A 24,809-nucleotide genomic window follows, 5' to 3' on the forward strand; every position below is an offset into this window, starting at 1 on the left:
AAATATACACAGGAGCACCAGTTAAGAGACTTTTTAGAGCAGCACCGTGCCTCTGTTTTAGGCTGAGCTGGTGCTCTGACCCCCCCCTCCCCTTTATAACACCCTAGCATCCCATCCCCTGGTCATCCTGTCTCAAGTCCCCCTAGGCAGACCCTGGAGCTCTGGGGCTAGAGACCATGGTGGCTGTAGCCTTTCAATAACCAACCATCTCACTGTGGTTCTTTGCCAACAGCTCAATCTTGTCCCCTAATTATTGGTGATAAAAGCACCACATTAATTGTATAATTAATTTATAGCAATTAATGATTGACTTGGCTAATCACAGCGTTAATCACTGTTTAGTGGGGGACACTGGGGGCTCTTCAATCTCAAACGCTCACACTCAAATCCACTCCAGCAGACGACAACAAGAGGTCATGTTCAAGTTTCAAAGGAGAAAAACCACAGAGTTGGACAGTGGAAATGGCGGTCCATTAGCGGACGCTTGGCTTCGAGGAGCCTTCCCATGCTGCCCCGCCCCACCCCCACCTACCGGCCTGCGCACTGACTAAACATGACCCTGCTTTTCAACGGCATACATACATACATACATACATACATACATACATACATACATACAGCAGACACACACACACACACACACGCCACTGCTCAGCCCTGTGGAGTTGACCATATCTCACAGACAGGACCCCAGGCCTTCATAACTAAGTCCCATGACCAATGGTTACTCAGTAGCTAATGGCCTTCCTAACTTCACACCCAGAGCCCTTCCTTTCCAATGTCCACAACCTGCTTTTGCTGAAGTTTGTTTTATCGAATGTGTGCGCACGGAGCACACAAACATGTCAAGGTGCGCATGTGGCGGTCAGAGTTGGTTTTCTCCTTCTGTTGGGGGAGAGGGGGTCCAGGGATGGAACTCAGGTCAACAGGATCGCTGGGCAAGTGTTTCACTGGCAGAGTCATTTTGCTGGTCCACGACAGGGCACACTCCCAGCAGACGATCCAGGTCATTCTGAACATGCTGGTCCGAGCTGGGTTGCCATTTTCACTGTACAACTTTGGAATCTACTCCTTATGCTTGGGTCAGTGACCATAAACCAGATCAAGTGCTTAACTAAGAAGCCCATTCCTGGCTGGGCGGTGGTGGTGCACACCATTAATCCCAGCACTTGGGAAGTAGAGGATCAGGCGGATCTCAGTGAGTTCGAGACCAACCTGCTCTCCTGCTCTACAGAGTGAGTTCCAGGAGAGCCAGGACCCACACAGAGAAACCCATACCTGCCCTAGGTTTAGGAAAGCAGGATACGGTTCTCAGTCTGCCTGTGTACTTCTGTACCCTGCCTGAGCTTATTCAGCCTAAGCGTCTGAGCCTGCAGAATGGCAGAAGTGGAGGAGTAGCCGTGTACTCGCTTTCAGAGTGAGCGCGAGAATCGGGCATGCTTCTGTCGGGAAAGCGGTCTTGGCACACAGGGAACCCAATGGCAACTGGGATGGAGCATCAACAACTGTGACTGGCGGTGGCCACAGAAGCCCTGCCCATCTAGCTAGGAAGAAAAAAGTACCTGGGCACCGTCTGTGCCAGGAAGGTCAGATGGGAAGCCTCCAGGTTTAGCCAGTTTCAGAGTCAGACTGCCCGTGATAAATTCTTTCAGGGCTAATCTTGTTCCTTCCCAGCCACATGTGGCTACTTTGTATTCATTAAAATGAAACAAAACTTAAATGTTACTGCCTCTGAGTACAAGCTCAATACAGACATTGGACAGTCTGGTCACCACACAAGTTCCTGCAATGTTATTTTGACAACAGGCATCCTGATAGCCCAAGGACAGTGTCATGGACCCTGATAACAAAAGCTTCCCCTAAACTTGTGGTCCTTGGAACTCTGACCAGTGCCTCACAGGAGCTCAGGGACGAAACTACTGGTCCCTGTCTGACCGACCACATGTGGATTTCGTTTTAGGGCCATCCACAAAGGAAATCGCCAGTCCTGAGCCCATAAAAAGCAACAGACGACAACAAAAAAATCTTCAAGATTATCCATTCCTACACAAAACCCCAAACTACAAAATCAATAGATAGGGAAGATGCCACTATCCAGACCCCTCTGAAACATTAGTCTGCATCAGCAGCAGTCAGTCACTGGTCATCAGCAAACTGGGAAATCATTGTTTACTTGTTTGCGGGGAGGAAGCGGACCCCAGCATGCTCAATCAGATTGCAACAGCTCGATTTAGGAAACAAACGAAAGACATGCAGACTTTTTTTTTTTTTTTTTTGATTTTTGAGACAGGGTTTCTCTGTGGTTTTGGAGCCTGTCCTGGAACTAGCTCTTGTAGACCAGGCTGGTCTCAAACTCACAGAGATCCGCCTGCCTCTGCCTCCCCAGACTTTTTTTTTTAATTAAAAATTTTTTTTTTTCTTCAAAATACTAAGCACCCAAAATGACGGTTTCAGTTGCTGGCACCTGTATCTATTCCAAGATCAAATTAGCTCCAAGTGCTTCAGGAAAGCCTGCCATTACAAACTCTGAAGCCACGGACAGAGCTATGCTTCGGTCAGAGGAGGGTCATTTGAAGGTGTCAGCAAGGAAGCCCACCTTCTTCCTTTGCTTCTGTGCATCTGGCAAGGTGTGCCCTGAGTCACTGTTCCTCCGTGTCTTCTGGAGGCAAAGAGTGAGAGGTGGGCCCGTTGCGTGGATGAATGCGGACAGGAGAGCCTTGTTAGGGACATGAACTCTATGGTTCTTGTTTTACACCCTTTAGTGGCCTCCTGGTTGCTGAGCATGTCCGCTGGCGCTAAGATGGAAGATGGTGTTCACTCGGAATCATACACACCAGACCAGTTTAATCGAACTGACCGACCTCAACAAGCCTGCTCTATACAGGTTGCACGGATGTGAAAAGCACACCCGAAGCCAGCAGTGCAGGGTGCTGCACATAGTAGGAGCTTTGCAACAAACCATTCTTTTATAATGTGTTCAGCACCCACATGGGATGCAAGAAACACACAGCAAATATCAGTGACCAGGCGTGGCTGTATGCTGCATCTGCTACCTTTTCAAAAAGTCTTAGAAGCTACCACCGTGGGTCGTTGGTTTCATGTTCAAGTGGAGAAAGCCAAGAGAAATGGCTACTGGTCTGCATCGGGTTTGACTGACTGGTAAACAAACTCCAGACACAAAGCTGACCGTGCTCCTGGCTTCCTTCTGAGCTTCCTGTATTAGGACAACACGACATTGGGAACTACTCTTAACCTCTCTCATTTAAATAGGAAGGCATGAAGAGGTTAAGAGACCCAGTACTGTCACCCTGCAAAGGACAGGGTTGTGACCAGAAACCAAGCACCCAGATCATGCGAACACCCAGGTGACCTTGAAGGTCACCGGAGCCTTTAGAGTGTGTTGGCAAAATGTGCTCCCCTTGGGGCACACAATGCTTGGTGACTGTATACACTGCCTATTTCTATTTCTCACCTCAACAGTTTAGGCAAAACCAGGGACTTAACACAGGTAGAAACACCTCTCCCTGCGTCCAAGGGGACCTCGCTCACTGATGGCCGCCCTTTCCTCCTTGGCTCTCCCTCAAACCTTCCCAGGGAATCTAACCCTGACCCTCAGTGATATGGCAAGATCCAGCTCGAAACTCCACAGAGCCTACTTTAAAAAGAGGACTCTGAGCCACAGGGACAGTGAAATCCACCTGGTGCACCCCTCTGCTCAGCCTGTGCCCTGTCCTCTGCTCCCTCAGGGAGCTTCCCCCTCCCTACGCCTGTCCCCGCTGTCTGGAAGCCTCCCAAACTTTACTTTTCTAGGCCACACAGCCCTGACTTCCGCAGGCTCGTCACAGAGGCAGGACTTCTCGGCCGTCAGTCATTTTCATTGCTCTCCTCTGGCCTCTCTCCAAGATTCTGTATCTTGTTTAAATAATGAAGGCCAACCCCCCAACCCTCAATATGATTTAAGAACAGTCTTGCCTAGAAAAGTAACAAAGGCCTAACCAATACAGACTCGAGAAGGTAAATATTTTTCTTTAAAAAAAAAAAATCAAAGAATTATAATACTGAGCATGGTGGTGAGAATTAGGTTGACCAAACAGAATAATTTCTGGTGCTTGTCGCAGCATTTCCTGTTAGCATCGTGACGGTGTCTGCGGGACTTATCTGCCCAGTAAATCCTCTCAGAAATGACTCGGCGCCTCCTCCGAACCCCCGCGCTTTTCTTCTGTCTCAGCTCTTCTCAGGATAGAGATCCTGCCATCTTGAGAAATGGCCGTTCTCCTTTCTTGGCACTGGCTTTTCCAGAAATAGCACTTCCTGCCCTGGCTCCTTCAATTTGTTCTGCTTTTGCTAAAATGTTCCCCTGCCAGACTACACCGCTGTCCCTCTGTGAAGGGGAATGCTGGGAAGAGTGTGCAGGCCCTTCTCAGGTCCCCAGATGGAGAACGGTGCCCACCCTCCGCTGCCTCTGGTAAGCTTGAGGCTGAGAATCAGGGGTGACCTCAACCAAGATGTCTTTGATGGGCCTTCAACAGAAGGAGGAGGACAAGAAGCACAAGGCGACAACGCTGAGCAGCTGCCCAAGAAAACGGCAGATGCCCGGTGCTCGATAAGAAGGTGCTTAGAAAAGAATATGGGAAAGAGAAAGGAAAACAGGGAATGAGGATGTTTGCCTTTAACCCTGGCAAAGGCAGGGGGATCTCTGCGAGTTCAAGGCTAGCCTGGTCTTTACAGCGAGTGAGATCCTGACTCAAAGAAGAAAGAACAAAAGGGGGGGGGCCTAACAAAACTCCCTCTCTGGCGTGCTTAGAGCGCATACTTTGGAAGATGAGCTGAGGGGTGGGTCTGTTTCCCGACACAGCTTCCTTTCTCCCAGGGAGAAGGTCTGAGGCCAAGGACGGCCATGCATACTACCTGCCCGCTTGTTCTGGACCTCCTCGCTGCCGCTCCCCTGGTCTTTGGCCAGCTCCTCTGGGTCAGCGGGTGCTTCACTGGGTCCTTCGGCATCTTCAACGGCTTCTTCTGAAATACAGAAAAGCAGAGATGTCAAGGATAAAAAGCTGGGAAGGTGATGAAGGACTCACTCCTCACTCCACAAAGCACAGATGTTGGTGACTCTGCCCTTCTTGTCTCCCCTGTGGCCCAGTGGGGCCGAGGGTGTGTCCAGGGACAGAGCAGCAGTGAGGGCTGACTGGTGCTAGATGTGTGCCAGAAACTTCCAGATAGACTCCGAGGGCCGCGCCTGAGCTCTCTCCAAGCGAAGCGGTCACTTACTGAACTCTGGCTGGAGACTAGATCAGACCGGGTGGCCGAGTCCCCCCTGGCCTGGCAGTGTCTATACATGTGCCAGGCGGTGACAGGAGCTCCCGCAGTCACTTACGTTCTGAAGAGTCACAGAACATCAGTGATATGTTTTACTGGTATAGGATATTCTAGAAGCCTGATGGGAGAGGCAAAGGGGAAAGAACGCACAGTGGAATGGCCACTGCCCAAGGCAAGAAGAGAAGACTGTAGTGATGGGATTTGGTCCCTGGCCTCCTGACCACTGGATCACCAACCATAGCAGGCTCTTAATGGGAGTGAGTTGAGAGGAAGACTCAAGGCTGGAGGATAGCTCAGCACTCTGCAAACCTGGTGGGTTGAGTGTGAGCCCCAGATTCTCCATAAAGATAGGAGGAGAGAACCAAGCCCATAGAACTGATCCCTAACCTCCATACATGTGCTCTGGCGCAGGTGCCCACACAGGTACACTACACTACACACACAAACACACACATACACACAGGTGCCTACACAGGTACATTATACACACACACACACACACACACCTCATTTTTTTTTAAAGACTAAAGCAAACAGTCAAGGCAAAAATCTCTTGAAGTGATGAAGAAACTGCCATGCAACTCTCTGGGTTCAGAAGATGAGAACACATACTCCTACCCCATCACAAGAAGCTCGGACCAGACTCAACGGGAGCCAAGACCAGGACACAACCTAGGAACTGGGGTTCTAGCCAGTGCCACCATCAGATTCTCCAACCACAGCCTGCTTTGTCGGTTGCTTTGTTTTGGAGACAAGGTCTCACACGGTGGCCCAGGCTGGCCTCAGACCCACCTTTAAATAATTCAGGTGTTATACTTCCCGCCCCCCCCCCCCCCCAGAACTGGCCTCTAAGTTCTATCCCACAGGAGGAGGGAACAGTCATCACAACTCGTCTTTATGGGTTTCCAAAACACTCAAGGCCAGGATTGTTCTAGAACTGTTTTCCTAAATCTTCTAGAAAGATGACAGCGTATCGATGGCTAGAAAAACAAACTCTGAAGAAGAATGGCCTTTCTTCCTTACCAACAGCAGAGAGCCCCAGAGACAACACCATGTGAACTGCTTATCCAACATCACCTCGGGGCTCTCTCTATTTTTCCTGTGGTCTTTGTTGGCTCACTGCACAGAAAAGTTAGCGGTGTCTCCTGACCTTACCTTTAAGTTCAAATAGACAAAAATCAGGCATTCGCGGCTTGACATTCAATAGATATACCACTCAACATCAACACCATACAGTCTTGTCGAGAAACAAACAAACAAACAAACAAACAAACAAACAGCTTAAATATGAGAGGGCAAAACAAGTAAGCTGTACCAAAAGATACATGTGCCATCTTGTGTCCAGGCAAAATGTTCTCTACACATTGATAGGATGGTTATAAAATTCATCTTTAATGGCAATACCAGCAATAAGTTAACCAGTACTAAACTGGGCATATGCACACTCGCTAGGCATCTTAAATATGTTCCGTGGCATAAATCATTCACAGGATTGAAAGATTCACTTCATGGGATTGGGCAGAGCTGGCCCAATGGGCGCATTGTCACCTCAGATGGAAACAGGCCGGCTCTCACAATGGACAGCTCCCCATACAGTGAGAAACCATGTACCTTTACTTCAGGAGGTGATTATTATTATTATTATTATTATTATTATTATTGATTTTTGTTCAAGATGTAAATCCACTCAAGTTTCTAGGCTTCGTTTTATCATCTGTGCTTAAGAGAATGCTGTCTGTGTGCTCTAGGAAGAACGATTAAGGAACTTAGGAACAAGCCAGATCCTCTTACAGGGGACTAGCAACCTCACCCCAGTTTAAAAAATAACAACAACAACAAAATAAGAAACAGGTCTCCTTTAGTCACAGGAGTCTCTGCAGTTCCACCTGTGACCTACAGGTGTCGCCTTCTGCATGGCAAGGCCCAGGAGGGCAGCTGGCTGGGAGACAAGTCTGGGCTGCCTAACCTGAGCATGTGGAAGTAATACACGTCTCTAAGCGAATGGCCTAGTCCTGGGGAAATAGAATAGAACATTCATAAGCAGTTACACCATCTGTCTTCATACCATCGTCATCAACAGAGAGAGGGTAAAGGCTCTTTAACATGGATGAAAGCCCAGGCTGACACTGACCGGAAACCTGTGAGAGCTGAATACCAATAAAGGTAGAGAAATGATTAAAAAACAGGGATACCAACTGCAAATCTGTCTGGACAGCCCAGGCTCCTGATGCTTTGCAGACAGGGTGTGTCTTTACTGGTCCCAGGAGTGTTTTTTTAATGCAAGTTTTTCTAATCAAAGGCCTGGCTTGGGCACCCACAGGGAAGGGCTGGTCGGTCTCCAGGCCCCTGGACATGAGTGTTGGGCAAGGGTGCAGGAGCCTCTGGGTCTGGACCAGAGCCTGCCCGCTGAGCTGGGGCCGCCTGTTAGTTCCTCATGTACTGACAGGGTGTGGAACGGAGGGGCAGTTTTCCTACAGATCATCCCGACCCTGTACGGTGGCAACTGGCCGGGGGCATCGCAGAGGCCATGTTTCTGGTTTTCCTTCTGTAACATCAGCTATAGAGAGATGGCGGGAATGACTGGAGGCATGGGCTGGAGACAGGTTTTATCTGGAAAATCCTGTCCATTGCTCCGAGGAAGACGTTGCTCTCCTCCAACCAACACTCACAACAGCCACCATGAAGCTCAAGCAGACACAACACTCTTTCCCTGGGAGCATTAAGGAAAGGATGGCACATCCTAAATGCGGCACAGCAGAAATGCGGGTCCAAGGCATCCAGACCACTCTGGTTTAAAAAGATACCAGAGGTGGGGCAGCTACAATCCTGCAGGAGCCCAGCTTCATGGTCGTGCCCACCTGGGCCCTCAAGTTAGAGTACTCCCACCTGCCTGCCTTCACTGTCAATGTGAAACCGAGAAGGGGAGACTTTGATCATATAGTCTCTGGCCTCCACTTCCCCAGGGTTGCGATAGTAAACAAGATGAAGCCAAGGGCTTCACGCCTGCTAGGCGGACACTTGACCAGCGGGAGCTCCACTGTGGCCCAAAAGCGAAGGAAATCTTGAAAACTAACACAGCCTTCCAGTGGTACTCTCTGCCTCTCTTTCACTGCCACATAAGACATGGCCTACGGCCTCGGAGCAAACTAGAAGCCTGTTTGCTTTGTTCGTTTTTGTTTTCTAGACAAGGTTTCTCTGTGTAGCTCTCTCAGTGCTGGATCTCGCTCTGTCGGCCAAGCCGGCCTCGAACTCAAAGAGATGATCATCTGCCTCCGCCTCCCGCGCTGAGATTAAGGGTGTACGCTACCATTACCCAGAAGAAACCTATGACTTGATGGCCTCTTTCTGACAAATCCCAGGCCCTCCTTCTCAGGGTGGAGCCGGGCAAGCCAGCTCCAATCACTCTCAACTTCCCATGGCAGCGAAGCCCTCCTGGCCCACGAATCCCAGCAAACAGATGGACCCTCAAAGAGGCACGGACCTAGAAAAATCTCACACAAATGCTCTCTCTAGCCCCTGACCATTGGCCTCCTGACCAAGGTGGCCCGAGATTCTCCTCCTGTGACCTCTCCAGAGGAAGGAACCTGTGTCAGCTGCTAACCCTGGGGATATGGAGGAGTTTGGGGAGCAACCTGGAAGCTGGTGCGTGCAAGGAGTGTGAGCTAGAAGCCAAACCCAGAAAACAGCGTCATTATGAGGTTAGCATTCCACCACGGCACACGCTTCCCAGATAGTTCACCCACGAGAGCATTTGGGTTAAAAAAAAAAAAAAAACCATTCCCCCCCCCCCCAAAGAATGGGTCTAGTGACGTGTCCACTGGGGGTATTTTACACATCGCTTACAGGCTTGAAGGAAAGGGGAGCCAATCAATGATTATAACTAATCCCTCTGTTCCTACCTCTTAACAGGATAATGTAGATTAATTCAAACCTGACAAAGCCCCCACAGTGCCTTGATATGATAGAAATTTGGAAATTCTCCTAAGAATCAGGGTGTCTGTACCCAAGGCTCTCACACGAACATGTTACTTAAATAACACACCAATCTGTGATCCCCGAAGAATGAAATTGTTCCTTCTCTTTTACGGGGTGGGGGGGGAGATGGGGGGATGTTTGGGGGGGCGGAGGGGGATAAAGTGAGTTTGCCTGTCGGCGGGCTCAAGAGCTGAGAAACATTAGCTGTCACGAGCCACAATCAAATCAGGTTTGAAATATTTAGCAGTGGCTCGGAAAATGCGCTGGTGCGGCGCTGACAGGCGAGGTGTGCAGACGCCCGCTCTCCATTATAATGGAAATACCAGGCCCGTTCTGAATATGTATAACCCAGAAAAATGTATTGATTTTTCATTCGGCATTAAAAAAAATGAAATAGCCTGCAGCTGTCAAAAGCCTTTTGTTAAAAGCCTGTCCTTCCTGGAATGAGGTTTACCAGAAACAAGTTTTAATTGTATATGGGACCTCTTCTTTGAAAAAACAAAATAACCAATCTGCTTACTTTGAAGGCAGGGTTAAGGCTTTTTTGCCTTGCTGCCTTCCTCCCGTCTGCAACCTAAATTAACAGAAGGAACGGCCACCTAGGCAGGTGGGAAGCACCACGCACTCTGACCAGCGGAAGTGACCCGCGCGCCGAGGGTGGCAGTTACGGGGGACGGTTGGTTGGTGGTGGGTAGCAGGAGGGACTTGAGCTATGCTTTGTCCTCTTGTCCCTCTTCCTTGGGTGGGAGCCCTGGGCTCACGCGCTATCTGCCCAGCCAATCGCTTCCGCTCTCTCAGCCTTGGTTGGCACAGGGCAAGGCGAGGAACAGCCTGGTGTATCCAGTCCTCTCAGCCTTTTCTTATCAATGGGAAACCTCTACTGGGTACAGATATTATGCAAAGTGTGCACGCTTTATTTTGCGAAGGAGGTCAAACCCCACAGCACAAAAGATAACCGCTAAGGCTGGGGCCATTTGCTTCAAATAAAATCCACCCCCACTTTATCTCCTCCCCCCCCCCCCCCCCCCCCCCCCCCCCCCCCCCGTGTTAAGATTCTGACACGCAACAGAAACTTGTAACGGGCTGTGATGCTCAATGCTGACGGGCAGATGGCTGTTCTGTTGTCAGTTTGTTAATTCTCATCCTTGTCTTCTCCCTCCAATCTAATGGTGATGACGCAGGAAGCGACAACCACGAGGGTGGAGCAGAAAACTACATCCTTCTCCCTCCTGGACGTTCTGGTACCTTCCCTGAAAGGTGACCCAAGGCATTACCAGTAGGTGACTCTCCAAGCCCCTGCGCTGTGTCTGTACTGCGGTCACATGCTAGTCCTGAAGAAGCTATAGCGGCATTCCCAAACACGGCCTCTTACCCAATTACTCACAGACCTCCTCCCATCCCCGACAATCTGTATGAAAGCTGCCTGGGGGGCAACTCAGAGCACTTAAGTCTTCTGGGTAACAACTCCTCAGCTCCAAGAACATTCCCTGAAAACAGGGTAACAGGGTGCCTGCCCACCACAGACACAAATCCTTGTCTTCGCATCTCTGGTCCTCAGCATCTCCGTGAAGGGTGTACACCCTCACCAGCACACGGAGAAGAGGGCATCCGCACATCTCCCTGGCAGTAGTTACCTGAGGGTTCTAATTTTTAAACAGCTGAACAACTTTGTCCATTTTATTTTATACTTCCTATAGATTCATCAAGGAAAACAGCAACAGGGGTGGGGGTGGGAGATGGGGGCGGGGAGGGGAGCATCTATCCTAGTCCAGGCAGGAAAACTTCACAACAGAGCCAAAAAGGGGCAGGAGGGGGCTCCCTCTCCAGGCCACCATTGCCTTGACCGTTTTACCCAGGTAAGCTCTGCAGGTTTGCCAAGGACAGCCCTCCAGCAGCCGGGAGAGCCGTGGGGGCCCAGGCCAGTGTTCCTACATGTCGTTTTCTCACCTTGGTGGGTGAAAAAAAGCAAAGAAGAAAGAAACTAGTCAAAGTCGTGACACGCTGTTTATATAAAACCACCTTCTCGGAGACGACGTTTATAAACACATTCCAGCCCACCAGAAGCCAGGAGGACGTGGACAGGAAAGGACCTGGGAGGACGTGGAGGGGATCAGCCCTGGGCCGCTCTCCAGTGAGAGGCTTCTTCTCCTCTGGGTCTTTGAAGTGACTGTTTGACTTAGGAATTCTCCGCTCTGTGCTCTGCTCATTCAGCCAAGACACCTGGGGGCTGCACCTGGAGATTCTGGAGGCCTCTCCAAAGGTCTAGATATGGGGCTACCACCCTCCCAGAGGCCTCTGGGGAAAGCTCCGTGGAAGGTGGACAATGGAGGAATCCAGCCTCCTCGCCACCGCCCTGACCTCCTTTCTCACCCCCACCCTACCCACCTGCCTTCTGGCACTGGGCTGGAAGAATCGCCACTCAGAAGGCAACTCTGGGTGTTATTAAACATGACTAATTGGGGGCGAGAGACCATTATGCTTTTGTATATCTGAAGATCCTGCCACTGTTTACAGAAGCAAGAAAAATGGGGGCTGTGCAGCATGCAGCAGCCTGGGAAGGCTCCTCGCTTTGCTTCTGCACTGACTTCGCTTCAGACTGGTGCAGCCACGGGGCAGAATCCTTGTGGGTCCAGAGCCTGTGGCCTTGCAGAGAAAATTCCCCTCTCTGAGCTGTCCCTCCTGCGGCAGCAACACTGAGCAGGAGTTAAGAATGCTGCCATTGTGTGGCCAGGACGGGCCCTGCCATTTTTCCTCTCCCAGGCAAGGCCACTTGGTCATTTGAACAGTTTGTCAAAAACCACACTAGAATTAAGGGGGTGGGTGGGGGTCAAGAGAGGAGAAAAAAGGGAGGAAATGCCGAGAGCCTGCACTGCACCGGGTCCCATTTATCTGTGTGCTTCAGTGAAAGCACCTGGGCAGCCCCCTGCAGAATCCCAGAAAGGATAAAAGGGAACGAGCAGCGACAAAGCACAGGAACGAATGTGCCTCGGACTCGCCTGGTGGCGATTCACAGGGAAGCAAAGAAAATAACGGAGAGGTGTGAGCTCCAGTTTGTAAAATACAAACCCCAGCTCTGAAATGGCCTCAGCACACACGGTAAACAAGAAGCCCAGAACTCCCGAGGAAACTGAGTTCAGCAGAGACGCGTTCCCTGGGTTTCCACGGAGCTCTGGCTGCGGCTGCTGCTTTCACACATGAAGTGTAAAAAAGGCAAATTCCCTGAGAATGTTTGTGGCGGAGCGTGATGTGATTGTACTGTCATTTATGGGAAATAATCGCAGACCCATCTCTCCCTTTCCCCCCCATTTTCCAGTCCAAATAACCATGAAAAATTACACTTCAATGTCAGCGCCATGACAAAGGAGGCACGCTCTCTGGGAGCTTAGTGGATTTGCGGGGGTTTTGTTTTTGTTTTTCTTTCTTTGAGGGGGGGAAAGTTACCTACCTACCTTCAATTGTACTTCGTTTAAAACGTGACCTAACAAATGCATTTCGACACGTATCTTTCTCTTGCTCTCCTTTCTTTTTAAATGCCACTTTGCAGTTTAACCTCACACCAAACTAAAATATTCTGGAAAGTAGAGGCATGCAAAACAGAAGGTCCTTGATACCAAGAGAGGTGCCCCTCTCCAGGCAGTTGAAAACAAAGTCACTGGGAGAAAACACTGATTGCAGCTCAGCACGCTGCTTGGGAAGAGAGGACAGAGGCAGGGGTTGCAAGTCTGCAGGACATAGCATTTGAGAAGGAAAGGTCTCTGGAGCTGAGGGAGAGATGGTCTAGATGGACGAGGGGATGAAAAGGACTTTGCACACTCATTCATCAGACCAAATCACTTCACAGACTTGAACACATTAACTAAAGTATGGGGGGTAGGGTCAGAATTATGGGTGCAGATGGGGAGCCTCTTGGATGGGTACCAGTTCCTTCCTGCCTGCCCCCACTGCAGAAGGGGACATTTTTCAATCAACAGAAAAGATCTGCCTGAAAGGCTTTTTAACATTCCAGGTGTGAGGCCCTAGCGGTCCCCACAGCATCTGTCTTTCAATAACACCCTGCTTCAAATAAACACTGCCAAGCCTCCATGGTTGAAGGGGAGAAGACAAGATAGATAAACACACATGAGTGATAGAGTAAATTAAGGCGTGAGCGTGCGCGCATGCGCGCGCGCGCGCGCGCGCACGCGCACACACACACACACACACACACACACACACACGCACACCTAACATTTTCCATTACAGAAGACTGGTATGGCCTTCAGAGTTAAAACTGACTTACTGGAGAGAGGTCTTGTGCTTAATGCAGAGAGGCGCGGGTGGGGTGGGGTGGGGTGGGGTGGGGGAGGCGGTAGGCACACTCAGGCATATACGTGCAAATGAAGGGGTATGGGAAATGAACAGGATGTACCAGAAATGATATTACAGGCAGGTGATTAGAACCTAATGGGCATACGCAAAAACCTTGAGGGATGGCTCCCGTGACGGGAACAGCAGCAGTGATGGATGCAACACATACAGGAAGTGGAGCATGGGAAGGGAAGGAGGCGTGGCTGCCCTGCAGACTCAGGGTGTTTACAAGACCAGGGAAGGCATGATCTGACAATGCCAAAGGGGATTATGGACTTCTAAAAAGGCATTTAAAAAAAAAAGCCAATTAAAGGAGAAAGTAACAGGTGAACATTTTGTTTCTGACCATTGAGACAAATAGTACAAGATGGGGGAAAACAGAACCCTGACTGCAGAGGTCTGAGTCACGGGGCATCAAGATGACAGGCCTGGATTCGATTCCCAGCTCGGTTGTCACCTTATTCTTAAGTCCACCATGCCCGAGGAGAGGAGTAGAGCCATATAGAAAGCAGCTTTCAGCCCATGAAGTGCAGGACTCAGACTGAAACGTTTGTTGACTTCTACCAGCGGATGGCAGAGCAGCGTGGGACTGGCTGTCAATGGGCTGCTTCGGCCCTGATCATAAGCCCCTTACATGCACAGCTGGTAAAACAAGCTGATTCATAAAAACAAAGCACAAACAAAGGCTTACACTTGCCAAAGCGAATCTGACCCAACAGAAATTGGGCCAACTCAGAAAACACTGGTTAAACTCACTGCCCGTACTTGGGCAGACCCGAGTGTGTGCGAAGGAAGTTGATGCATTTGCAAGGGACCACACATCATAGTGCGATGCCAGACACACACACAGACTCTGGCGGTAACCCACAGCAGACCCCTCATCTCCAAGCACCTGGAGAACCTTCAGATAACCATAACACACGGCCTGGCCACAAGCAAAGAGGCCAACACTGGGAGGAGATCTCATGGTCATGACATTTAAAGACACAACGCCATGTATACAGTCAAAACCTAGGGCATTCTCCCAAACCATCAAGAGTCTAGTCTGACACAGGCAGGCGGTGGGAGCAGCAGGTTTCGGTTGACCATTCCTAAGAAAACTGAAGGGGAAGCACAGGAAACTGAGGTGTGGGGAGGTTGGGGGGGGGGAGCCAAGTGTTTTCTGGCTCAAGAGTGCTTCTGCGCTAACGGTGGGGACAAGCAGATGGGACGGCTAACACACGGCACCTTCTGCGTCAATGGGAGAAGGAAAATTCTTGGCTCCTCCATGGAGGAACTCCGAAAGGCATGCCAATAGTTCCACCCAAAGCCCGTCATTGTTTTGCTTTGTTAATTTGGATCCTATGCAACAAAACAGTAATTTTCTGGGGTTTAACGAAATGCTAACTCATATTCCTTTCTCAGAGACTGCTACCCACAGCAGCTCCTCCTCTCGTCTCCCTGAGGTACTGTGTTTTAAACCAAGCCCTAAGATTCTAGTTCAACTACTTAGCTTTTCCTCTTATAAATGGTTTATGAGATCTGACGGCGGGGCAGGCATCCTTGAGAAGCAACAGATTCTGTTCCCTGCCCCCAGTCCACACAGCACTCCCATCTCAAAGCATAGTCATAAAAGCAACCACCAATCACAGCAAACACCACATAAATGTTAGCCCAAATCGAGGCTTATACCCGTACGCTACAATGTTGGGGACATTGGAAGACTGAACACTGGACACCGAAGACAAAACAGCCATGAGATTTGGATAGAAAACTATAGTTTTATGACAAAGAACTGGCACTTAACACAGGCATAACGGATCTATGTAGGGTTGCAGCACAAATTTCCAGTTAATTGAGGTGGAGAGATCCTTCTCTGTAAGCAATGAAATGGGTCAACATCCTAGAACTCTACCGACGGGGAAATCCTTCGTGCAGGATCTGCCCCACTTTTTCCAAGTGAAAGACAGATCCTTAGCACAAAGAGAGTAAGGGACCACTGAAGGTTTTGTTTCACTGTCTGGCATGGACTTACAGGAAATGGGGAAATAAAATTAGCCAAATGCTCAATGTGATGTCAGTGACAACAGCACCCAGTGTGGTGGACAAATGAAGCGAGGCCCCGCCCCTTACCAAGCACCACCTCTCAATAGAACTGGACAAATGAAGCGAGGCCCCGCCCCTTACCAAGCACCACCTCTCTGTAGAAAGGGGAGAATTTGGATAATAATCAGTAAGGGGAAACAGAGCAGAGTATGTTAAAATTAAGAATATGGGGCTTTGGGGCTGAGACTAGTTGCTACTCTTACAGAAGACAAAGGTTTGGTTCCCAGCACCCACACGGTGGCTTACAACTACAACTGCCTGTAACTCCAATTCCAGGCACCCAATGCCTCTTCTGGCCTCATGGTACACATATACACATGCAGACAAACAATCATACATGTAAAGTAAAAACAAATCTTTCTTTTTTTCAACCACGCATATGCTATGAGAGCGAAAACACCCTCTTCTCTCCAAAAGGTGCTCGTCTATGAACTAACTCAGCCGTAAAGTTCACCAAAGAGCGTTGGTGAAAAGCTGGAAACAGCAAATATCCCGAGAGAGGGGAAGAAACTGGGCCTCGGGAAGGGTGCGGACAGCTCAGAAGAGCTAAGCGAAATTTAGGTAGCCATATTTAACGTAGGGCGTAATCAGAGGTTTCTTTCACATTTTAGGAAATTCAAAAAGGATAAATAGGCAGGGTAGTCCAAACGAAGAGATAACACGTGCTGTTCAAGCGTAAAGACTCTATGAGGAGAAAGAGCTGTTTGTAGAAACCTGGTCACCCAAGGGCTCTGCATTTGGTCAAAGGAGTTTGTTTGGAGGAAGTGACCAGGAGAGCCTTGGTTTTATAGACTTAAGAGATGGATGGGCCAATGAGGGAGCTCACAGGAGGATGAGGGAATGAATGGGAGGAAGGGAAAAGTGCTCAAGTCAAGCAACGGTCATGTGACCATGGAAGGGGGCTGGCCATCTCGCTCCCTCTTGCTCCCTCCCCAAAGGCTCAAGTTGGTGCTGCAGCTGTTCTAGGCCATGGATAGATCTTCCTAATATTCTGACATAAAAGACAAGCAAGAAGAACCAAACTTACCAGAAACAGAACTGAAAGCCTGCCCTGGCCCCTAACATCCCAGACAGCCGTGTTTCTAGCAAATGGTATGCTGTTCACTCCCTGCCCAGTGGTAAAATGACACCCCGGATATAACCAGCAGGCTTAAAGCCAGGACAAAGGGTGGTGCTTGCCCTTTCTCTTCCTTCCCGCCTCTCTTTTTCATGTCTCCTTCTTGCTCTTTTCTGGAAGGGTGGAGCCCAGGAACATTCTAGATCCGGGTTAAGTCCCAGGCATTGGTGACAGGGCTGCTGTCACAGGCCCGAGTTCCAGCCACAGAGAGCGAGCAAAAGCCACGTAATTGCTTTTCCCCTTGCACTAATACGCTTTCAGCAGGGGAAGAATTCAGCTTCCTGTAGTCAACAGACCCTTTTTTCCCTGCCTCTCCTCACTCCAAATAATCTAAAGTGACTGCAATTTCAGCCCTGCCTCTCCAGCATTCAGCTCCACCGGCTGGGGTCAGAGGGTGTCAAGTGAGGGCTCTCCTTTTCTCTCCTCCTCTGCCTGCACGCCACCCGTGCCTCTTTGTAACTGAGGCAACCTTCCTTGCTGGCCAGCCATTATGTGGGCAGCATGCCGGCTACGCGTTCTCGGAGATGTCTCTTACGGCCCAGGCTGCATTGAAGGGGGGTCGCTTAGCCATAAACTAAGCAACTGATTGGTGATGACCAACCACAGATTCCAGCCGGTGGCCTAGGCTGCAGGTTTTAGAAAACGCACGGCAGCGAGGCAGCCGGGTGTGTTCAGGTGGGTGGCTGCTCGTGGGACTTTTGGTTTAGGTCTTTGAAAATGAGTTCTGCTTCTATATTCTGTCTGATTTTGTGGGACAGGGTGGTAGTGGTGGTGGTGTGTGTGGGGGGGCTGTGCGCATCTTCATGTGTATGTGTGGAGGCCAAAGCCGTTGTTTTCTATCTTCCTCCATTGCTTTTCCATCATATTTTTCCAGACATAGCCTCTCGCTGAAGTTAGCGCTCAGGCTAGACTGACTGACTAGCCAGCTCCAGAGATCCTCCTGCCTCTGCCTCCCCAGCACCAGGAATAGAGGTCCACGCCTCAGCGCCTTGCTTTCAGTTTTTCAAGCGGGTGCTGGAGACTGGAACTCGGGCTTGCACGGCAAAGCAGTTTACCCCCTGAGCCACCACTCCAGCCCTGTTTCTCAATTCCCTTTCTTGGGATTGCCTTAAGTATTCCTGTGGTCACTGTTTCCAAGCTAAGCTTCCTACTGAATCAGCTGTGAGTGGATGAACACCCTGTACGATCCTCGCTCATTCCTTTCTTCGTTTCAAAACACAGCTTCCATTAAGCAGGGAAGCGGTGGTGCTTCCCTTTCCGCAGCACAGAGCTGAAGGTGAGCACGCAGAGAGGGAGCGAATGACAGAGAACACAGGTGTGGAGAGCCAAGAGGGAAGCCATGGCAGATGCCAGCCCTACAAGGGCATGAGAGGAGGGCAGTGTGCAAACACCTAAGGCTTCCTTGGGGAAACCTGAAGTGTGAGACACGGGCAGGACCACGGACCTCCGCACCCTTCTTCTGGCCGCTGTACCCAGTGTCTGTGCAGGCTGGGAAGGGGAGGGGGAAAGAGGATCCGTCTTTGTACCCACAAAACACCTGCATCCCCACCCATGCGCAAACTCCTGCAGTGCGCCCTCCCTCCCAGCTGCAGACAGGCCTGTGATGGGAATGCATTTCCCTCAATTACGAGCTCTTGTCCCCAGTCTCAGTTCATCAGCATGGTGCAGCCAAGTCAATGAAAGGCTCCACAATGAAGTAATCACATGCGCACGGATGTCCGCGGGGCTGGCAGGGCTGGGCTGGCAGGGCTGCAGCCACGCCCAGCCAAGCCACGCCACCTGGGCTCTCCACCTTGCCCCTTGCAGGTCACACCCCCCCCCCGCGCGCCCCCACTACCTGTCCATGGAGCCTCGGGCTCCTGTGTTCATTTTCTTTGACCTGATCACAAATGCTTTAATTGCGAAGTGAGAGCACGGACAACTGGGCAAGCGCGGGCGATGGGATGGCTGTAGTGCCCTCTCTCCTTTTCTTCTGCCCATGCAGTCCTTTACCCCTGCCACGGAGACCTGTCCCAGCCGGAATCTCTGTGAGTTTGAGGCCAGCCTGGTCTACAGAGAGAGTTCCCCAAAGCTACCGGGAAACCTTGTTTCAAAAAACAAACAACAGCAGCAGCAACAAAAAAAAACAAACAAGACAAAGTCCCAAGCCCAGCAAGGTGACGTACACTTTACTAAGTACCTGCCCAGTGGAAGCGTCACAACACCCACTGGGCTGAAGTAACGCAATCAGCAGTTCCATTCCACGGATGAGGAAACTGAGGCTGAGAGAGGCTAAATGACTGGTGAAGGTCATAGGCTGGGAGGAGGGTGGGAGAGTAAGGCGGCTAAGCAAAGCAGAGTGGGAAAAGATGAGGGAAAAGAACACAGCAGGGGTGAGGGGCAAAGGGAATCCGAGGAGGCTCAGGGAGGGTGGCCGGTGTGTCCAGACCTGTGGAGGGATGATGTAAGCCGCAGAGGCTATCTCGTAGTGCCGAAAGCACGGAGGTCCGAGAAGGGCTAGCCAGACACGGGCAGTGACTGAAGACCAGGGGCACAGAGGTCCTGGAGGCCAGAGCCTCTGGACACACCAGGCACTCGGAGAGGCTTGGCACAGCATGCTCCTCCTCCCCAGTACCTCTTCCTATGAGCATACAGGTCCCCTATGTGGACCTAACTACCACAGCATCGCCAGATCGCCTTGGTTGCTGTCCTCTCTTGCCTGAAGAGCAGCGAACGTTTGTGTGGTGGGTGGTGGTGGTGGTGGGGCATTCTGCATGTTTCACATGGTGGTCCCGAGGCAGGTCCCCACAAAAAGGCTACTGTCTGCCTACAAACACATGCGTGTATGACAAAGCTGGCTCTGAGGTGAGGAAAGGCATGGGGAGGGAATACTACCACACACCCTTTGCCAGACGCTGTGCTGGAGCACCGGACAGCAGAAGTGGTCACGTGGACACCAGGCTCCAAAGCAAGCACCAGAGTAGAGCAGAGGTAACACCAGGAACTGAAGGGCTCAGGGCGGCAGCAGGGGAGCCAGGACGGTGATGGCACAAAGACAAGCCAGCTGCGGTGACGGATTCTTTGTGTATCCCTTTTCTAAAGCCATACAGCCTGTGACTTAATACAAGCTTCCATTGACTCTTAGTGACCTCTGGGACATACAACCTAAGTTGTTTGTTGGGGTGGGGGGCTGTGTTTCCTCAAATTGGCTGTTGTGACTCTATGTCTGCTCAGGGCACCGCACAGGAGCAGTGCCTCCCCCGGTGACCCACAAAACCTCTCTGTGGCTAGTTCCACAGGCCTCCCTCCTTCCATGTCTTAGGGCTGTGGCTGGACTGCCAGGCTTGGTAGAAGGCTCCTTCACCCTCCCTACCTTCAAGCTGTGTGTGGCCCTGATCAGGGGCTGGCCAACTCACTGTTTCTCCAGCCAAGACAGGAGCAGAACTGGATCAGAGCCAAGTGGGAGGCAGGTAAAAGTGACCACCTTTGGGAGTCCCTTCCAGCCTGCCAGGGGGCCGTAGTAAGGGCACAAAGACAAGGATGAAAGCCAGGGGAGGGGGAATAAGTATGGGGCAATGGGGGAGTGGCCAGAGAGGGGAAGCAAAAGGAACAGGAAGCAAAATGGGGCCAAATCCAACCCAGCACAAGGGAAGGGCTAACATGGGTTTCCTCCTTGAGCAAAAGCCAGGAGGAGGCTGGCCAGAGTCAGGCTCCACCCCCCCCCATCTCATTTCATCAGAACTGTGTTTGGGGAAGGGGCCAGGACAATTATTGGAGCCTTAACTTGGCTGCTTCCTTTTACAGTACATTTCCCAGAATAAACTACCCCAAGACTTCATCCATCTCCAAAAAAGGCAACTGCTAAAATCCCTGATGTCCCAGCCCTTGTGCCACACGGGCACAGTCACCCTCCCCTTTGGGCTTTGGGACTGGGGAGCAGAGGAGGCCAAGGGGCGACTGCTTAGGTCTGGCCCTAATTGCTCTCGCCGATGCTATGCGGTGTGGGGGCTGATCCCCACACTGAGCAGTTAGGAACTTCCCAAATCATTAACCTTTCTCGGAGTGCACTGTACTGGGAGGTGCTCCCTCCGCAGCCGATTCAGGAGCCCTATTGATCCACCGCACACTCGGTGCCTTCAAAGTTGTTTATGATCAATATGCAAATTGCTCATGGCATTGATCTAGTATTAATTTTCAATTAGGGAATCCACGAGGGGTCTCTGAGGGTCAATACCTAACAATGCAAAGGAAACTCTCTGCTGCAGAGAATCGGTCCTGATGCTGCTGGAAGCTTCCCTGAGCCACCTCTTCTTAGTGCCAGGCCCCTCTGAGCTGTCGCTGTTGCTTGGCTCATTCGGCTCCCTCCTAAGTCAGACCCCTTCGCTCTGCCATCTCTCAGGCTGGATCCGTGGCTGCTGCCCTGTGCCACTACTACCCCCAGCCAGAGACAAAGGAAGCCTTCCTGGCCTGCCAGTGCGCTCCCCTGACATCAGCCCTCCTGAGTTGATGCCCCCGACATGCCTCCTCTGGTCCCCAGCTCCCCATGCCACACCCTGCCCAGACCACTCTCTCCCCCAGCTCCCCAACCACACATACCTTCTTCCTCCCTCTCTCCCTCTCCCTTGTTTCTGCTTAGTCACGGAACGTCACCTTGGCATGCTGCCACGGCTGGAGCTGGCGAACTGCACAGTCCCCAGAAATGTCAGGCAGTCAGGCAGAGCCGCCGGGCTGCCAGGTTATGCTTGGCAGACACCCCACTGATGTCATCTCAGAAAGCCAAGGGAAGGGAAAAGGCCCAGCTTCAAATCGACTGTTTCTCCTTTCTTCTGGCAAAAAATTGTTCTTCTTCCTAATGAAACATGGGACTTGGGCGAGGTTAATTACTTTACCAGCCTTGCTCCTGGTTCCCAGAAGAGGCCATGGCCTGCCCTCCAGAAGCGCAGGGTAATGCCCGTGAGTTTCAGATCAGGGTGTCCCCAGGGAAAGCATGCCCAGCTGGGACCAGAGTGACCTGGGGACTCAGCCATTCCATTACACCCCTAACAGCCCCTTGGAGACTCTTGTGGGAAGGCTGCTCAGCCCAAGGGCTAGAAGTGAAACTCAGACTCAGTCCCCTGGCCACAGGTGTGGGCTCTGCTGCGCTCCAATGCTCAGCCAGCTGCCAGTGTCGTCACCTCGGCCGGGGCTCAGAATACCATGTGTACTATCTCCATCTAGAACACGCTGCAGAGTGCCAGGATCTCTTCCACGAAGCTCCTGAGCACCCAAACCATGCCACACAGGTAGTCATCTGCCCACTTTCCATGATGCCAGTCATTGGGCTAATCTGCGTGTTATTAGCTAGCCAGGCTAATTGGTTTAGGGATAACATTAATTACCATGTTGCTCATTAATGGATGAAATCTTTATTGGTGCCATTGATCAGCAGACTTGTTTAGCTGGCCTCCTAACCAATGGTGGATGTAACAAGCTCTATTATTGGCATATCAATTAATGCAATCAATTCCTGGCCAGCGGCTGCCATTTGGTTTCCTACTTGTCCAGGGATAGGAGACAGAACCATGTCCAGCATGCCTGTACTTGAGGTTCCCAGCTGTCTACCAAAACCCAGATGGTCTGGGTGCTATGCAGGGTTTGCCTAACAAAAAACAAATGTTTTTTCTTCTTTTTTTCCTGCTCTTGCATTTGAAAACCATCTTCCTACATTCTAGGGATGACAGATGTGTCTTGTCCTGCCAGGGGACATAAGCCAGAAGGAAACTGCAAAGGGACAGCGACAGCAAACAGAAGGACTAGAAGTCAGATGTGCCTTGATAAGGGGCCAACAGAATCGTTGGTTCCCAGGCTGGTACCTGGCAACCATCGGACCAGCCTGAAAGTACTTGGTCACTCTAGGATTCTGTCCCAGGGTGCTGGCCTCTACAGGCCAGTCACCCCTGCTGGCCCCACACACTAATCTCTGGTGACAACAAACCTGGATGAAAATATTATCACACACACACACACACACACACACACACACACACACACACACACCTTACAAACTGAGCTCTGGTATAAAAAAGAACTTACCACGCTAGGAGCAGCCACTGCCCATGGGTGTCACATGACCAGTCAATCCATGTGCATAAGCAGAGCTCTGCTGTTTCAAAACACATACACTAAATCAGATCAACCACGCTGGTACTACCGCACAGCCATGCCGGCACTACTGTACTACCGCACAGCCACGCCAGCACTACCACACAACCACAGCTCGAGGAATGGCTCAGGTGACAGTGTGTGTTTAGGTGCGCAGCTTTAGAAAGGGGTTGGGGAACTACAGACTTGGGGTGTGAGGGGTTAGATCTGGACCCGACTGACTTCTGGTAACTCAGAATGCCAGGGAATTACCATGACAACAGAGGGGGTACCCAAGCCTTCAGCTTTAAGAGAAACCATGAAGACTGCCTAGCTCTCAAGACTTGTTCTTCAAAGAACTATCTGGAACTCACTCCCAAAATGGGTGCTTGAAATGTTAGCCCAGGCCTGTTTCTAAAATCTAAACGTGCCTTAGAAAACAGTCTAAATTAAAAAAGGAAGAGGTGACTACTCCACTCCATGGTGCTAATGCTGTTTGTAAACTTTGCAAGCGCGCACATTAGGCTGAGGGAAGAGTTTGTACAAGCGACAAAAGCCAGTGACAAGACCATGTCATGGAGGAAGAGAGCGGCCTTTTCCTGAGCAGTGACAGAACACAGGAGCCCACCGAGGCCATGACGAGGGACATCATTTTTAGCGTTTGAAAGCATAGCTCAGGGCTCCTTGGATAAACAGTGGAAATGTTCCCTCTCGTTTAAAAATAGAAAATGACATTCTCCCCCCTACCCCCCAAGAGGACCATCAGCACTTCCAGGATCTCGGGACAGAGGAGAGTCCAGCCCTGAGCCAGGGCAATGCCCCAAGCAAGAGTCACCCTCCCAGACACCAGACAAAAGTAAGCAGGAGACCACACGGGGAGGCAAAGACCAAGTGTGCCTCTCTATACAAGAGAAGGCTGCATTCCACACAGAGGTCTGGGGGTGACTGGGAGCCACCCAGACAGAGGTCCTTCATCGGCACTTACACTATGGTCTTTTCCCAGAAAAAACGGTCATGAGTCCTTCTAATGGCAAAAATCCCAATGTACTTCAAAGAATAAATGTCTGAACTGCTCTCTGGGAACCCCAAAATACTACAGGATTCTGCATTTTTTTTATTGATGTCATCCTAGACGCTGAACGATAAAGCCTGCCTGAGTGTGCCAAAGGTTACCTCGCTGGAGGTCACTTGACTAGCCAAAGCTAGTTTTGCTAGGAGCTTTGCTTAAAACACTCGACCCTTGGGCCTAACTGGAAACTCTCTGGAGACTGCGAATCAGGTTACTTAAGACCACTACTGTTCGGAAGTGCTTCTGTGTGAACAGGATTCATATGGCAACAGAATGAAACAAGGGCACACAAGAAAAACAGAAGTGTTCTCGATGCGATTTAGCTATTTCTGTAAGCCTTCATTTAGACCACTGTGGAGTGCCTCTACATCGCTCTCACTCTCTGACGACAGGAGCAGATGTGACAATTATGAATTCCTATAGTTACAGAGACCTTCAAAAAGCACTGTTTACATACTGGCCTTTTAAGATAATGAAAAATTACCTTATGCACATGGGTGTCCTGACCAAATGCATGTCTGTGAACCATGCACACATGCCTGGTTTACACAGACGGTTGTAAGCTTCTATGCGGGTGCTGGGAATCCAACCCAGGTCCTCTGCAAGAGCAGCAAGGGTCCTCTAATTTCTTAGTCATCTCTCCAATTCCCATTTTCGTTTGTAATTAACTCTACCCTCTGGGGCTAAGAATTAAGAACGGTTTCCGCTCTTCCAGTCCCCCCCCCCCCCCCCCCCCCCCCCCCCCCCCCCCCCCCCCCCCCCCCCCCCCCCCCCCCCCCCCCCCCCCCCCCCGCAGCCACC

At 50.8% G+C, this 24,809-nt stretch overlaps 1 protein-coding gene across 4 annotated transcripts in view; it reads right to left on the reverse strand.

Annotated features, from left to right (window-relative positions):
* Zfhx3 (zinc finger homeobox 3) overlaps positions 1 to 24,809 on the reverse strand; it is a 241,178-nt gene that overhangs the window by 37,776 nt on the left and 178,593 nt on the right. For all 4 annotated transcript variants that reach the window (XM_050143759.1, XM_050143762.1, XM_050143758.1 and 1 more), the window contains one exon: positions 4,909 to 5,016. In XM_050143759.1, the coding sequence (XP_049999716.1) occupies positions 4,909 to 5,016 (108 nt within the window). The remainder of the gene's footprint in view (positions 1 to 4,908; positions 5,017 to 24,809) is intronic.

Source organism: Alexandromys fortis, unplaced genomic scaffold (assembly GCF_014885135.2).
Source record: "Alexandromys fortis isolate MF-2015 unplaced genomic scaffold, M_Fortis_MF-2015_v1.1 scaffold_1, whole genome shotgun sequence".
NCBI classification, from domain to species: Eukaryota; Metazoa; Chordata; class Mammalia; order Rodentia; family Cricetidae; genus Alexandromys; species Alexandromys fortis.